We start from the raw sequence: 16,127 nt of genomic DNA on the forward strand, positions 1-16,127 counted from the left end.
ACCGATCTACTTTAAATATGTTGCAAGAGGCAAAGTGTGTTTAAAACATTACAACCTTGGCTCTCTTTCAAGAGGATTGACGAGTATTGTCAGACTGTGTGGATCACAGAACCTGGTGAGAGCTTATCTTTGAGCGCGTCGGGGCTGGTCCGTCTGTCTCTGCAGTGGGGGTGCATTTGACACGTGCGGCGGCCGGGGCATCAGGTCTCCGGTTTGCCTGAAGGACACGTGCCCCTCCTGCAGGAGCTGGACCATGTGCTTCCAGACCAGAGGAGGGGGAGGTGGGAGCCTCGTGCGGGAGCAGTTTCGCACTGCCGTCACTCCTCCGGGGGGGCTGAGGGGCTCCCCAGCAACAGGGACTCCCAGGGGGAGGAGATCCCCTGGGCCCTATGACCGACGGCTAGGGCCCTGGGGTGAAGGCGTGAGGAGCGGAAACTCCCCGGGCCCATCTCGGCCTTTCTTGTCTGGCCATGCCGGGCCTCCTCAGTTCTCCTTAATCCCCTACAAAAGGGCGCAACCATTCTGCTCCGCTGGTCAGAGCCACATGGTGGACACGCTTCTGTAGAATGACAGCCACTATCGTTACATCTACCCTACGGGGCCTCGTCGGAGCACTTTGCCCACATCATCCTGCAGGATTCTTGTAAAGGTTTTATTCTTATCCCCAGTTTACAGATGAGCAGACTGAGGTTCACAGAGGTGACTCCCTGAAGGTCCACAGCTAGGAAGTAGTGACGCCAGGTCTGTCTGACCCCAAAGCCTTGCTCTGAGCAACTGTACTACCTGGGTCTTATGAGCCCTGGGCGACCCCGCGACATGCCTTCCCCCGTTCTCCTCCACTAGCAGGAAAGGAGGGGAGAGTTGAGCTGTTTTCCTCCTGTGAGAAGAAGGTTGTGGCTGGATCCAGGCCTTTCCCTGACCTCCCAGGCTCTCTGTGAGCAGAAGTGGGGTACTTGGTGTGTTTTAGTCAAAGACCCAAGGAAGAAGGGTGCTTTGCGTGTTGGCACTGATTCCAGCTGAACGATTCTCCCAGGGAGTGGGGATGGTCCCAGGACTGCAGTAAAACCAGGAGAAGGCAGCTTGCCTCCGCCTCCACCACAGCTGTTCCCCAAACCTTCCTGCAGCCCGACCTGAGCAGCCCCAGGCCTCTCTCAGCCCTCACAGCAGAGCACTCCATGCACATGGAAGTGGGGACAGCGCTTTCTTTCCGAGCCATGAAATCCCAGTGGGGACGTCCAGACCATTTAAATTAAAACAGATCAGGGAGCTGAGACACAGGCCCCAGATCTGAGGCCTCGTCGGGGCTGAGGGGACTCCAGCCCCAGCCTGTGCGCTCTGGGCCCTGTCTCTCCTGAACTCCAAAGTCCACAGATTAATTAGAGCTGACTTTCCTTTTTGGAACTAACTACAAAATCAACTGATCTCAAATCGAGATTACAAGCCAGCCGCCCTTGCAAAGCCCTGGCCTTCGATGGGGTGCCTGACCCCGGTAATTCCCCAGATCACTTCCTGCCGGCCCTAATTACCGGAGGGCCTGGTGTTTCCGTGGTTCCAGCCCTCTCCAGTCTGGAGCTGGCTGGGGCAGGGGAAAAAGGAACTGAGGTGCCTTTTTCCCGGAAGGGAGTCCCAGGAACTCTTTGGGGGAGAGAAAGACATTAGCCCTCCTCCCCCAACTTTTCCAGCCCAGGAAAGGGCCCTGGTCCAGGCCTGAGGCCTGCGCCTGGCCTCCCCAAGCCCTCCACTCCCCACACTCACGCAGGCCTTCCTCCTTCCCTGCAGAGAACAAAGAGTCTGTGTGTGGAGCTGCTTCAGGCCAGGCCCTCCCAACCCAGGGCTGGGCTGCCGTGGGAGCCTCAGTTCGGGAGGTCCATTCAACCCCCCTGCTTCTCCGCCTGACCTTTGCTTGGCTGGGGAGCTGACCTTGAGCCCCCCACCTCCTTCCACACTATGTCTTCTTGCCAAGTTCCTGGCCTGCTTGTTCAATCAACAGTAAATCACTAATTAAGGGGCCACTTCCACAACACAGGAGCACTACTGGTTTGTGCTACAAGGGGTCTGCTTCCATTCTGTCATCTCAGTAAAAGGATGGGTCCTCCCACCTGGAAGCAGGGACTGGAATAGAGAACCTATTGATGCTGTAATGCACTCACGTGCAGTGGCCCCGCTGGAGGGTCAGTGGCATGGGAAAAGTTGGGCTTGGGACAGGCCTTCAAGGTCATTCAGGGCAGCCCCCTTTCTAGCCATCTGTGCCCACCCAGAGCTTTCTTAGACACGATGACTGGGATCCACCCCTCCTGGGCCAACAATCAGGCGTTGGTTCTTGGCACCAAGGGTAAAGAGCCAGCCTCCCAGATGGTGGGCCAGGACCTGGCCTGGGGGCCACAGGCTTGCTTCCACAGCAGCTACTGCCTTCCATGCTCTGTGCTCCTAGGCTGAGACTCTGTAATGCTCAGAGCAGCAGCACCTGCACAATGGCCCAGATCGGGGAACTGAGAGCCCCCCAGAGGAGCCTCCGGGGTCCCACTGGGAGGAGAAGGGAAGGCAGAGGTAGGGAATATAAATTGGGGCCCTCCGGCTTTGACAGACTGAGAGCTCCCTCCCCTCTTAGGGCGAAACCATTAGTGGGTTAGTGGATCTAAATTCAGCACAGCTCCAAACTTAAGCTGTTTAAATAGGAAAGGCTTTAGGGAGGGAGAAGGGAGAGAAGGATGCTCTAGATGTGCTCTCGCAGATGTGCCCCAGGGAAGAGCTCCCTGAGCAGCAGTGTGTGCTCGTGCTCCTCTATCAACAGCTGCCAGAAGCAGCCTCGCCCTCACTCCCTGCACAGGAGTGCCCGTGCCCACGGCCACCCTGGGGTCCTTGACAGTGACTCTCAGCCCTCTCCCCTCACCCACGTCCAGGAGTCAGTGTTGTCTGGTGTAGGACGAGCCCAGCCCCCGTTCAGAGGTCAGGCTGGGGCAGGCCCATGAGACAAGCTCTGGAGAAGGAGACTGATGAAAGGGGAATGGGCCTGCAGGGGGGTCAGCCGGGGGCAGCCCTGTTTCCTGCCCAGCAGAGGGCCACAAGGGAGGGAGGCCCTGGGGTGGGGATCAAGGAAGCCTGGGTCATTTGCAGAATTAAGAGACTTGACCCAGGGGGAGGGAAGGGGCGAAGGTCAGCCTCCCTAACGAGGAGGGCTGCCTCCCCTGGGGGCTCCGAGGGGCCCAGATTTCCCTGGATGCGTGGTTGTGTCTATATACTCAGACCAGCGTGGCTGAAGACAGCCCCAATTAGCCAGAAACCCTCACTCCCGGGGCCGCTCTGCAAGCTCCTGCAGAGACAGGAGGCAGGAGCCCAGAGATGGAGCCTGAGCAGCCCCCGCCCTCCTTCCGTGCTGAAGCCTCAGAGTAGGAGGAGGGAAAGCAGAGACCTGCTGAGACCCCTCCCAGAGCCGCATTTTCACCCAGAGCTAAACTCCTTCCCCCACAGAGCCTCCTTACGAAGTTGCCAACGCACCCAGTGTCACTTCCCCAGCTCTGGCCTCTCCCTCCTAAAGGCCTATCTAGTCTAATCTCACTTTACAGATAGGATCCTGGACCCAGAGAGAGAAAGTGGCTATCCAGGATCACACAGTCTATCCTGACTACCAGCCCAGCTCCCCAAAACGGAAGCGGGCAGAGGAGGGCAGGAGCACTGACGGAGAGATGGGAAGAGGATGGAAGAGGAGGAGCGGGACAAACGGGAGGTCCCTGAACAGTCCACCAGGACTCCCAAGCTGACCTCCCACCTGTACCCCCTACTCCAAGGGGCTCTATCTGGTGTCCTGGGGGCTGAGTCAACCCAGGGGGCTGTTTGGAATGTTAGCAGGGGACCTGGTCCTCGGAAGGAGAGGGTGACAGAGACCCTGGGCTTGTGCTCTGGGGATGGGCGCCTTGAGACCCATGTGGTCACAGTTGCCAGACTTCTGACGAGGTCCTGTGGCGCCCTCTGCTGGCCACAGGGTGGACCTGTGCTGGCAGTCAGGGTCGGCCCACCTCTTTTCTCTGGTGCCCTTGGTTAAAGACCCAGCCCTGGGCTGAGCTGCCCGCACTCTGGCTCCTTGGCACCCGAGGGGCATAGCCTGAGGGCCCTCCACAGAGGGCTGTGCCTTGCTTTCAGACAGCAAAGGATATTTCATGGAGCGGATAGAACACCAGCCCATCCGATGCTTAGGGCTGGCAGAGAGAAATGGGTACCAGGGCTTTGGCGGCCAAAAGACCTGTGTTCAGATCCCTGCTCCCCATGACCTTGGCAACCGTACCTGACCTCTCTGAGCCACAGTTTGCTCACCTGTGAAGCAGGAATAACCTCCACTCTTGCGCTGCAGGGCATTCTTGGAGATTGAATAGAGGAAGGATGTAAAGCCCGTAGCCCAGGGCCAGACACGTGGCAGGCGCGGTAAATGGCCGTGCCTTTCTCTGCTCTTTCCCGCAAGAGGGATTTCCCAGAATTTAGTGGCTGAGCCAGGCCTGGGGCACAGGCTTGTCTGCTGTGGTCACTTCCTGAGTCCACAGGTCTGTCAGGGCTCCGTATTGCCATCCACAGCACTGGCCTTCAGATGCAGGCTGGCTGCTGTCACCTGTGCTGCCCAGCATCCTGGGCCCTGGCTGGGCCTTCATTTGGAGTTTGACTCATGGAAACCAGAGCTGCCTCCATTTTCCCCTGAGCCCCTCCCTCTCTGACATGGCAGGTTCATCCTGACTCACCTCCTCTCAGCCCCGTTTGTCACTGGCTGTCCCCTCCAACCCTTTCTCCTCTGGGGCATCCTTCCAAGGAGGGAAGAGTATACTCCCTGTCCTTCCTGAGGTCGTCTTCACACCCATAGGTTTGGCGTTTTCACACAGAGGTTTCTTTAGAGCTTGAAGAAAAAGACGGGATACTGGCCAGATGGTAGAGCAAACCCCACGATATCCCAGAGAGGCAACAGCTCACCTGTGTCTCTGGATGGGCAGGGTCTGGGATGCGGTGTGGAGAAATGGGTGGGCTTGGGGGCTCTGGGCAGCGCCCTGCCTCCATCCACAGTCCCCACGACCCAAAGCACAGGCTGACCCTCCACCATGTGGGGCCAAGGCCCACGTGCCCTCAGGAAGAGTTAGACCCAAGGAACCTGAGAGGAGAAGGAAGCCTGCGTGAAGAGGAGAGCTAGGAGCGGTGCCTGGCTTAGCCAGCACTACCACCTGAGCATACCTGCTGGAGTGGAAACGGGGCAGGAAGTACCAGACGGGGATGGGAGGGGGGTGGTGTGCTGTAGGTCAGCGGCCAAGTGGGCCGCTTCCACCCCTGGCCTAGCCTGCAGTGCTGAGTTTCAAGCCGGCCGGGCCCCCGGCTGGCGGTGGATCTTGAGCAACACCCCTGCCCCCCAGGTCTCAGGCTCTGTGACTTGGGCCCTTCTATGAGTGCACATGGCTGAGAAGAGTGGCCCATGGTGGCTGCCAGCGATGGCAAGGTCCTCAAAGCTCACCATGAGCTGGACGGCCTTCCCAAGCTTCCAGACCAACCTTCTCACGGACGTCCTTGCAGGCCACGCTTCAGGGGCTGAGGCCTCGGGGTGCTGAGTTGGGTCCTCCTCTCATCATCCTCTTGTTTCTTCCCGCAGGGAGAACGGGGCATGCCAGGGATGCCAGGCAAACAGGGAGCCAAGGTACCGGGCCCTCGCTATGTCCTGGGCAGCCCCCTTCCAGCCCCTAGCGCTCTGTCCCAAGCTCTGGGACACCCTGCAGCCCAGCTCCTTCTCCATCCCGTGTCCTGCTGTGAAGACAGGGTGCTCATCTCCTCCCCTGCCCCTCCCCTTGCTACACCGGCCTGTCCTTCCAGGCAGAGGTGCTCCTGTTTGTCCCATGAGCCGTCACTCACCAGTGCCCTCCTGACGTGGCCAGGCCACCTCCTGGGCATCTCTGGGTCATAAAAAGCTTTTCAGGTAACTTTCCCTCTGGCTGCAGTCCTGAGACCCACATGGGGAGTAGGGACCCCCAAAACTTGCCTTTACTTGGGATTTACTAAGTGGTGAGTTTGGTGCCCTATGTACTTCAAAGTAGGTGGTTCTTGGGCTGATGTAGAGATGGGGTTCACTCCCAGCTGCTCCCCAGTCCACGAGGACATAGGTCCAGAGAGTGCCCTGTGAGGAGAATCCCACTTGCACGCTCGGGGGACGACTGTGCAGCCGTCTACTGTTCGTCCCTTCCCACAGCTCTCCCACTACTCCGCCTTCCCCTCCCACCTCTTCCTCTTCTTTCCTATCCCAGGGAAGCTCTCCCCCCTTTCCACCAGGGATGCCCCCATCTAGCCCACCCGTGGGCTCCCTGCCAAGGTGCCCACTATGTCCCCCAGGAGGGCGCGGGAGCTGAGCGGGTGGGTATGTGTGCTGCATAGAGCCTCTTCCTCGGAGCCCACTCTCCCTCCGCCCAGCTCAGCAACCCACCTGTCCTGTGGGTCTGGGCGGCTGACAGAAGTGAGCAGTCAGCCTTCACATCTCCCCAAGGGGAGGCTGGCCGCTTCCTCGTGCTTCCCCCTGACCACAGGAAGTCTCCACGTCTTTTCCTCTCTCTGCCAGGGTGCTCCTGGAATCGCTGTGGCTGGGATGAAGGTCAGTGGAACGTCGTAACTCAACAAATGAGGGGCAGGATAGGAGAGATGGAGAGCGGAGGACAGAGCTGGGGCTGCAGGGGCTCAGTGGGGTGGCCACTGGAATAGGGAGGGACAGACGGGATTCGGAAACCTTTCTCTTAAAGCAACATTTATGCCAGATGCACAACTTGAACAACAGATGTTGCACTAAGCCTTGCAAGTAAGTAGCAAGTGTTTACCAGCCTCAACTGAGGCTCTCGCCAGGCTGCCATGTGCAAGGGGGCCCAGGGCTTTCCTTTACCCTCTAGGACTCAGCGGCTGTGTGCCTGCAGAGAGGAGGGCAGGGGTCCTCCTCCTGGACGCCACATGCCTGCAGAGAGGAGAACAAGGGTCCTTCTCCTGGACCCAGCCCTAACCACCCATTGGTTGGCAGGCAGATGGGTGGATCCCCAAGCAGGTCCACCTGCATGGGGCATCGTGTCCAAAGCAAATGCCCTTTCCTTCCTCGCCCTCCTCCTGGGGTGCCTTGCTGATGCTCACACCTGCCACCCTCCTCACCTAGGGGAAGAATAAGAAACAGTTGGGAGCCTGCTTGGGCCTGGGGCCTGGGGCCTGAGGCCGAGGCAGAGGAAAGCCCTGGGCTGGCCGGATCCTTCGCCTCCCCCCAGAGCACCTTCTCTCCTGCTCTCCCTCACTCTCGCTCGCTCCCTCTCTCCCATTTCTTTGCCTGAGTCTTCTTTTTTTCCACACAGGGTGAGCCAGGGACCCCAGGAGCCAAGGTACGGATACAGAGGGAATGTTCTGGGCTGCCTGGAGCATCAGGCACGGGGTGGAGTTGGGAGTGGCTGCTGCTGTTTCATCTTGGTCCCCCTGAGGCTGGCCTGGGGCTGGGGACCTGACTGAGCAGGGGAGGGCCCCGCCGGGGAGGGCCTGCTTGTCGGAAATACACTGCGAGTGCCTCCCCCTCGCTGGATCCCGAGCTGGGCAGCTGGCCAGTTTGCCTGCACGTCAGCTCCAGCGGGCAGTAGCTGCTGTCCCCCTACCTCCAGGGCTCTGTCTCTCTCATCTAGGACAATAGGAGATGTAACATGAAAAAAAGTTTCTGTGGTCAAATGTGTTTGAGAAATACAGGGTTTAAAATATTACACAGATTTCTTTACTGCAGGCCTGCTCAGAGCCTTTAAAATGCCAAATGTGCACTGGGAAGTTCTAGAAAGAAATATGCTGTGCAGCATTTTCAAACTTTTTGACCAGGGCATGCTTTTTCAAGAGGAGCATCTTATGGGACTAGTATTCTGGAAACACTGGTCTTTGATCACTGTCCACCAGCCCCTCACCGCACCCCATCCTCTTATCAGTGACTTTCTCTTCTTACTCCAAAGGGAGACCCAGGAGCAGCAGGGAAGCCGGGGCCCCCAGGTTTGCCGGGAAAGAGGGGGCAGAGGGTAGGATATTGTGTCTTTGAGTGTGTGCCCCCTTCATCCTGGCCTCCGCGGGTCCCCACTCCTTGCCCACCCCTGTGGCTGGTGTGCTGCCTGCAGTGTGCTGTGGGTGCATGTGTCTCCAGGAAGAGGGGAGTGCGGGGATGGCCTGAAAAACTTCAGAAATTCACACTCTTGAGCGCACCCTCCCTCCCTGAAAGCCATCAGTTATCCAGGAGGAAAGCCCAGCAGACGGCAGGCAGGCCCGCCCTCCCTCCCTCTGTCCCCACTCCCCCAGGGCCTCTGCAGGGCCGCAGCGGGTCCTTTCCCTGTAGACCCAGCCTCTGGTGTCAGGGCAGGCCCCAGCTAAGACACACCCTAGGTGCAGCTCAGGCAAAGCGGGGCCGCTGGGGCCCCGGACTCCCTTCCCACCCAGCACCTCGGCCCTTACCCAGCTTCCTCCCCTCCCTGGGCCAGCTTCAGGGCCATTTTGTCATTCAGCTTTTACCCAAGGGCAGGTAATAAGGGGATGACACCCAAAGAGTTGGTGTGGCCTCTTTTGTGGCTGCAGCTGGAAAGTTCATTGAGACATCTGAGCAAATTATGACCCCAGGGCCCTCGATTTATGTTATTACATACAAGAAGCACCAGCCATCAGTCTATATAGAGTGGAGCTTCTCGTGCAGGCCTGGCGGGGTGCTCTTGGGGGCTCTCCTGATATGAGACACTCTGTGAATGCCAAGTGAAGTCTTCGTGTCTTAGATGACGGAGCATCAGGAGAGCCAGGTGCTAGGCCTGGCTCTGCCACTGTGGCGGTGAGAGTGGTCCATGGTCACAACCCTTGTCATGTGCAGTGACCACTGGGCTGGGGGATCTCTAGGGGACTGTGTCCGCATCATAGGGGAGAAAAAGAGTTCTTCAGTCGTGGAAGCAGCTGGTTAGGGGCAAGTATTAGTTTGCTAGGACCACTCTAACAAAGGACCACAAAGTGTGTGGCTTACACAATGGAAATTTATTGTCCCACAGTCTGGAGGCCCGAAGTCTGAGATCAAGGTGTCGGCAGGGTTGGTTCCCTCCGAGAGCTGAGAAGGACAATCTGTTCCACACCTCCCTCCTAGTTTCTGGCAGTTTGCTGGCATCCTTGCTGTTCTTGGCTTGTACAAGCATCACTCCAACCTCTGCCTTCATCTTCGCTGGTGTTCTCCCCACATGTGTGTCGGTGTCCAAATTTCCCCTTTTTATAAGGACACCAGTCATAGTGGATTAGGGGCCCACCTACTCCAGTGTGACCTCATAACATAGCTAATTATGTCTCCAGCGACCCTATTTCCAAATAAGGTCACATTATGAGATACTGGGACTTAGGCCTTTGACATACAAATTTTGAGGGGACACAATTCAACCCATAACAGGAGGCAAACTTCTTAGAATATCCCTCTGGGGGAGAAGGCATGGATGGTTTCGTCTTCCCTGGAGGCAGAGAGGAGGAGGGCAGAAAGCTCTCCCCAGAGACCGGGCCTCTAATTACTAGGCATCACAAACACGGAAAAGAGCATAGTGGTTAAAAAGAAGAGCTTTTACTGTCATTTCACACTGCTGGCCTCACCCCAGGAGACCCCCAAATGGGACTACAGGCTCTTGGCCTTGGTTACCACGTGTGGCAGTGTCACTCCTCTGCCTGCGTGAGTGGTGAGGGCCCAGCCCCCATGGGGACAGGAGAACAATGATGCAGACTGTAGGTCTGGCAGAAAGTAGATTCCTTCAGAAAGCAGCCCATGAGCGGCAGGGAGGCAGGAGAGAGAATCCAAGGCCCTGTGCTGGTGGGGCTGGTGCCTTTGGACACCCTGGGGAGAAAGTTCCTAACGCCTCACTGTCTGCGTTTCCTCCACAGGGTGAGAAGGGGGCTGCAGGCCCCCCTGGGCCACTCGGCCTCCTGGGGCACAAGGTGGGTATCGATGAGCTCTGAACAGTGGGTTCTGCGTCCAACCCCACCCACATTATCGGCCCTGCACACTCACACGGACCCCAGCATTGGAGACGTCCCTCCCAGACTGGGGGGAAAGCAGCTGGAACACAGCTGGATTCTGTTTCAGGGGAGGGACACTTGGGGTACCACATGGGAGGCCCTCATTGTCCCCAGTGCCCAAATTCAACGAACTCAGTAGTTATGACCTAGTCACCAGCTTTGAAAATGTGCTCTACAGTGCATGAGATACTCTATTTTTAAAAGATATTCCATTTAAAAAATAAAAGCGCCTTGAGGTCAAGTCAGTTTGGGGAGGGCTGTGTAGGACAGGACCCCTTGGAGGGTCACCGGCACCTCAGCCTGTCCGAGTCTGGGCACCTGTGTGGGAGGAGCTGGCAAGCTTCATCTCACTCTGCGTTTCCTACCATTGTTTGGCCGCCAGACCCTTTGTCACGTTTCACATATTCCCAAGCCCCTGAGGAGTGTCCCGTGGGACACGCCTTGAGAAACACTGCTGAGGACCCAGGTCCTGATGGTCTCTTGTTTCAGCCCTACACGTGTTCCCCTTCAGCAACCAGCTCCATTCTCCCTTCATATCCCACGGCCGGATCAGACTAGGCCTGGCTTCTGAAGGCCTCTGGTCCCCAGCCATCCTGGACCCCACAGACCTCTGAACGTCCCCCCATTCAGCCTGGACTGAGACCACTGCCTCCATTCCTTTGACCTGTGAGGGGGGAAAGACAGAGGATCGGAAGGAAGGGGTCAACCGCCTCCCTCCAGAGCTGGTAACTCTGCCTTCTGCCCCCAGGGAGAGAAGGGTGATGCTGGCAACTCCATTGGAGGAGGCAGAGGGGAGCCTGGCCCCCCAGGGCTCCCTGGGCCCCCAGGGCCGAAGGTGAGTCTTTCCCTGGGATCAGTTCTCATGGGACACGGTCGCCTGTGGCCTTTATCCTCAGCCCATTGTTGGGCACTCTGTGTCCTGGACACCTTGCCTTCTCTAGTCTTCTATTCCAGATTTGTAGTTTTTCCAGTGGATTCCAGAAAGGTCATTTGTACTGAGCATCTGCTTCTAAGCAGTGACGATTTGACCGTCCAGGAGAGATGTCTCCCCTGGGGCAGATGGATGGTCCCATTGGTTCAAATGGCTGTGGTGTATCTGAGTCAGGGCCCAATGGATGCAAGGCTTAGGACAGCCAGCAAGGCCCCTCGCCTAGGCTCTGAGTAGGTGGCAGGTCAGTGGTCAGCTGGGCCCCCCGTGCTGGCACATGGGGGAGGGGGTCGCAGCAGAGGACAGCTGCAGTGGACTGCCCGCACTTCTTTGCACTGGGTGGAAACACAGTGGTGAGATTTGTTTCCCAAAGCAGACACCTCCCGTGTTGCTTGGTCTATTTTAGCAGTGCAGGGAAGTGAGGGGTCTCTTTCTTAGCTTGTAAGGGGAGGAGTCATTACTCCACGTGATTTGAGGCAATAGATGCATTCATTCCACTGGCATTTACCCAGGGCCTGCTGTGGCCTGGTCCCTGCACCGGCAGTGGGCCTCAGAGAGCCTGCCCTCGGTTTGCCCACGATCTGGCAGGACAAACCAACCCACAGCTCACAGGCATATAGTGTAGGGAGCCACAGCGAGCCCTATAGACAGATGAGAAGAAGTGGCGGGAAGGGCCTCAGGATACCCAGCCCCCCGTGCCCACCTGCCAGGGCGGGAATAGAGCTGCCCAGGCATGAGCACCCGCTTTGCCAAAGACGCCCTGCCCCTGGGCTCTAGGATACCCTCAGCCAACCCTTCAGGGCACGGATACCTGGCACATCTTGGGTCTTGATTTGGGGTTGGGGAAACCTGCATCCTGGGACAAAAGGGAAGGAAAGCTGGAAGAAACTCGTGTCCTCTTTCCAGGACGAGGCAGATGTTGAGGAAGTGAGGTATTTGGAAGGGCCTCCTCCTGCCTCTCCCTGCCCCTCCTGTCCGAGGCCTCCTGGGGCCTCCCCACCTGCCCAGGGCCTTCACTCTCCCCTCTGGCTCCCAGGCAGGACCTGATGAGGTGCCTTGACAGGTGTTCCAGGCTCCAAAATGACCTGCCTTCCCACAGCCAGGGGCTGATGGCAGTCCACAGATGCTGCAATGGAGCTGGGCTTGTGTGTTAACCGAGAACCCAGGAGGGCCTGGCCGTGCCGGGTGGACATCAGCAAGTAGTGCAGAACTCAGGGGAGAAAGGGAGTAGACAGGGAGGGCAGCCAGGAAGAGGTGAGACCCGGGCCGGGCCCAGGGGTTGGTAGGAGTCAGATAGGTAGAATTGGGTGAGTTGGTAGAAGCCAGCGGGGAAGAAGACAGAGGCAGAAAGACACGTACTACCAGGACATCAAGAGCAAGACCATATTTGCCCCCTTAAGCAGCTGTCTGAGCTGCCTTGCGTGCCCTCACCCCATCCCCCTCCTCTTCCCCAGGGAGAAGCTGGTGTCGAAGGCCGGGCCGGGCCCCCAGGACGGCAAGGAGACAAGGTACAGAGGCCCGCAGATCTGAGAGCTGCAGAATAAGGGTCTTCTTGGGAGTTCAAGCCCCAGCTCAGAGAGAGAAGCAGTCCCCGGCCGTCCCTGCAGCTGGACCCCTGGGGCACAGGCTGATGGGCAGTGGCTCCCGGCTGCCGTCTCTCCTGGTTGCCTGGGGTTGGAGAACCTTCCACTGGGACAGCAGCCATGCAGAGGCTGGCCCAGGGGCGCGACACTTGGGTGGGAGTAACACAGACCCCTGCTCTGTTAGCTTCCAAGCCGCTGGTGAAGGCGGGGCTCCCACTTCTCCAGGTGCTCCCTATGGAAGGGTCGGGTCAGTGCCGCTGGGTCCCACACAGGCACCCCTGGACTGAAGTGCTGTGGGGGCGGGGAGGTAGGGGCAGCTCACTGGAGGTGGCAGTGGCTCAGCGCTCTGTGAGCTGGCCAACGGCAGGGTCACCAGGGGTTGAGTTATGTGAAAGGGTTTGTTTTCTTTTATTTTTACTTTCTATGTTGGTTTTTAAAAAATTGTCTTCAGTGTTACCATCATCCCAGAACAAATGGAACTGTGGTTTGTTTTGCACGATTTACACCACTGTTCCGTTTATTCCCCATAGTTCTGTCCTGTTTGCACAGGAACAGGTGTCCCCCCAGCCCCGCCCTGCCTTGGTTCCTAATACCCAACACTGGCCCCGTGTTTCCGCTGCATTTGGGGTCTTTGGCAAGCCGACAGGCCCCGGAGAGAACCACAGAGGCTCTCTGGCAGTTACTCACCACCCAGGCGATGGGCAAACTGTTACTGAGCCCTTGTTACCTGAACAGATTGGAAATGAAGGGAAGCAAAGGGCCTGGTCCCTGCCCCCAAGGAGGGGGCTGACTTAGAGGACTGGAGGGAGGGGCAGGAGGAGGTGCTTCCTGAGGGGCGGAGCCTGCCCTTCATGCACAGGGCTCCTGAGGAAGATAAGGCTCCTGGCTGCTCGACAGCCCCTAACAGGTGACCCATCTGGGGACACGTTTTCTGATACCCGGCTTTATCCCCATTTCACTCCAATTTTGTCATGCAACAGGGGGAGCCTGGAGCAACTGGAGAAGAGGGACCAGCTGGCCCCAAGGTACGTGCGTCTCCCACCCAGAGTTACAGCACCGCCCTGGGGTCTCAGCGTGAAGTGGCTTGTCCCTGGGGTCTTGAGGGGGAGGAAGAGGAAGAGCATTCTGGCCCCAGATGGGAGGTCTGACACTGCAGCCGTGATCGGTCTGTCCTCTGCAGGTCTGTCTAGTCCAGAGTTCTCACATGGTGTCTTCTGTGTTTGCTGTAGAACCCCTGGGCATCCTCTGAGAGTGTTTGCAATCCCCTGACAGGCTCCCTCTATTGCCACTCTGCATCCACCTGTGTGCAGCCAGGTGCAGCCACTGTTGGCCCTGGTCCCATTTGATGGAGAGCAGGTGACACTGGTCCTCAGGTCCCTGCTGGCCCGGGCCTGCGTTGAGATCCCATTGTCTTGTAGGGTTCCAAGGGAGAACCGGGGAAAGAGATGGTGGATTACAATGGAAACATCAATGAGGCTCTCCAGGTGAGTGGGCCAGCCCAGAGACCAGAGACCTGGAGGTGTGCGTGGGCCTCCGGGATCCACACCCCCCGCACCGGGCCCTGACGAAGGGCACTGCAGCACTGATTAGTGTCCCTGACGCCAGGCCACCAGGCAGAGCTTCCAGGACAGTCTCTCCCTTGCTTTCTCTCCTTTGGCCTGCCACCACGCAGCCTTCAGGCAAACAGCCCCCTCGTTTGGCATCCAGGTGACCTGGCTCTCAGTCTGGACCCAGTTGGCCCGTTATGGCTCTGGATAACTGAGAGTCGTAACTGGAGCATCTGGCACCCTGTGGGCTGCTGGCCCATCCAGGGTTCTGGCCCCATTTCTTCAGCACACATTCCCCTTGCACATAGTAGCATCTGTCTTTCTGAAAGATATCTCCCTTTGTGTCAATTTAGTCATATTTCACATTCACATGGTACTCACCCTTTAAAGTGGGATTTCTTGGCACCATTGACACTTGGGGCTGGATGATCTTGGCTGTGGGGAAGGCTGTCCTGGCTGTTGTAGGATAGTTAGCAGCATACCTGGTCTCCACCCACTAGATGCCAGTAGCACCCCACTCCCAGTTCTAACAACCAAAATATGTCTCCAGACATTGCCAGATGTCCCCTGGGGGACAAAATTGCACCAGGTTGAGACCTGCTCCTTTAAAGAATCTTTGTACCTGTGTGAATCCGCTTATAGGGTGTAAATTCTTTTTTAATGCTAACAGTTGTCCCTGTAATTTACTTTTGAGTGGTTCCATATTTTGCTATACTACATCTGTTTATTTAAAGGAAGTACGTCAGAGCCTTGAGCTGGGTTCTGGGAGAAGACAAGAGAACAGGGAGGGTCCCCGTCAGCAGTTGGAAGGAACAGGAGATAGTGCTTCCCTCTGTCTCTGGTGGAGTGAGGGAGAGGCTGCCGTCCTTGGAGGGCACGGCTGAGCCTGTTGTAGGACAGCTTCAGAGCAGCATTTGGTGACAGGTGGCGTGTTCTCTGTCCAATGATTACAAACCTCTGGGAAAGGTGGGGGTGGCATGGGGCTGGGAGGCACAGAGCCCACCTAGAGCGTCTACCTCTGCTGTGCTCCTGGAGGGGCCCTGCTGCCATGTTTCCATGACTGGGCTGAGGGGACACGGTGGGCGACTCTTGACTCGCTCTTCAGCTGACTGCGTGGTGTTGGTTTTTCAGGAGATCCGAACGCTGGCCTTGATGGTGAGTCCTCCTCCTTGCGTGCTCTCCTCGGGCCCCAGGCCAGGGTTGGGGGAGGCAGCCTGGAAGCAAGGACTTGAGCTCTCGCCTCCAGAAAGCAGACACGGGGCTTCTGGCTTAGGGTCGACCCTATGGTGCTGGGCAGAGGGCAACGTGAGCCGGAGCAGGGGGTCTCAGGAGCTGCCCGCCCCTGGGTCATGGCCGTCTGCTGGAGCGGCTCTTCACGACTCAGCTCTGCTCTCTTGTCAGAGCATAAATGCTGGGTTCTGTCGACAGCTGTGTCGAGGAAACAGTGATACAAGGGAGGATAGTGTCATGTTTCTCCTTTTTCTCAACCTTCAGCTAATAAAATCCAGCAACTTAAAAAATCAGTAGCAACCTTCCACATTTCCCCCTTCCCTAGAAATCAGTTTCATTATCTGCATTTGGAAAGCCAGTGACTTCCAAGCCTTTTTTTTTCAGGCTCTCAGTTAATATTTGTAGTTAAAACGACTGCCACCAGGTTTAACTTCCAGGTGGAGAGAAGAGGGGAAATCACAAAGTTCTCAAACTACTGGAATTTCATTTCACTTAATATCTTTGGTGGCTGCATGCCACAGAACACACTTAGGGATGACGCAAACCCAGAATCAAACACCAGTCATCTGACGTCCCAACCCCAGAAAGTGGTATGAACCACATGATTCTGGAATCAATGAGCTTCATTTAATGGGCACATTAAAATATATTATTTGAAATAGGTGTTGGAAGCCAAACCTGCCTGGAAACTTCTTTTCTTTTTTTTTTTAATCAACGTGGAGGTATAATTTACATACAATAAAATGTACCCATTCTAGGAGTTTTGACAAATGTATATACTCACATATGCACCACCCCAGTACTCCAGAA

At 57.0% G+C, this 16,127-nt stretch overlaps 1 protein-coding gene across 1 annotated transcript in view; it reads left to right on the forward strand.

The window, feature by feature from the left end:
• The window catches only part of COL13A1 (collagen type XIII alpha 1 chain), a 154,216-nt gene that overhangs the window by 109,281 nt on the left and 28,808 nt on the right, over nt 1–16,127 (forward strand). Inside the window, exons 18-27 of the mRNA XM_070620561.1 lie at nt 5,615–5,659; nt 6,569–6,601; nt 7,335–7,361; nt 7,965–8,027; nt 9,895–9,948; nt 10,778–10,864; nt 12,412–12,465; nt 13,521–13,565; nt 13,959–14,024; nt 15,219–15,242. Coding sequence (XP_070476662.1) covers nt 5,615–5,659; nt 6,569–6,601; nt 7,335–7,361; nt 7,965–8,027; nt 9,895–9,948; nt 10,778–10,864; nt 12,412–12,465; nt 13,521–13,565; nt 13,959–14,024; nt 15,219–15,242 — 498 coding nt within the window. The remainder of the gene's footprint in view (nt 1–5,614; nt 5,660–6,568; nt 6,602–7,334; nt 7,362–7,964; nt 8,028–9,894; nt 9,949–10,777; nt 10,865–12,411; nt 12,466–13,520; nt 13,566–13,958; nt 14,025–15,218; nt 15,243–16,127) is intronic.

Source organism: Equus przewalskii, chromosome 1 (assembly GCF_037783145.1).
Source record: "Equus przewalskii isolate Varuska chromosome 1, EquPr2, whole genome shotgun sequence".
NCBI lineage: Eukaryota > Metazoa > Chordata > Mammalia > Perissodactyla > Equidae > Equus > Equus przewalskii.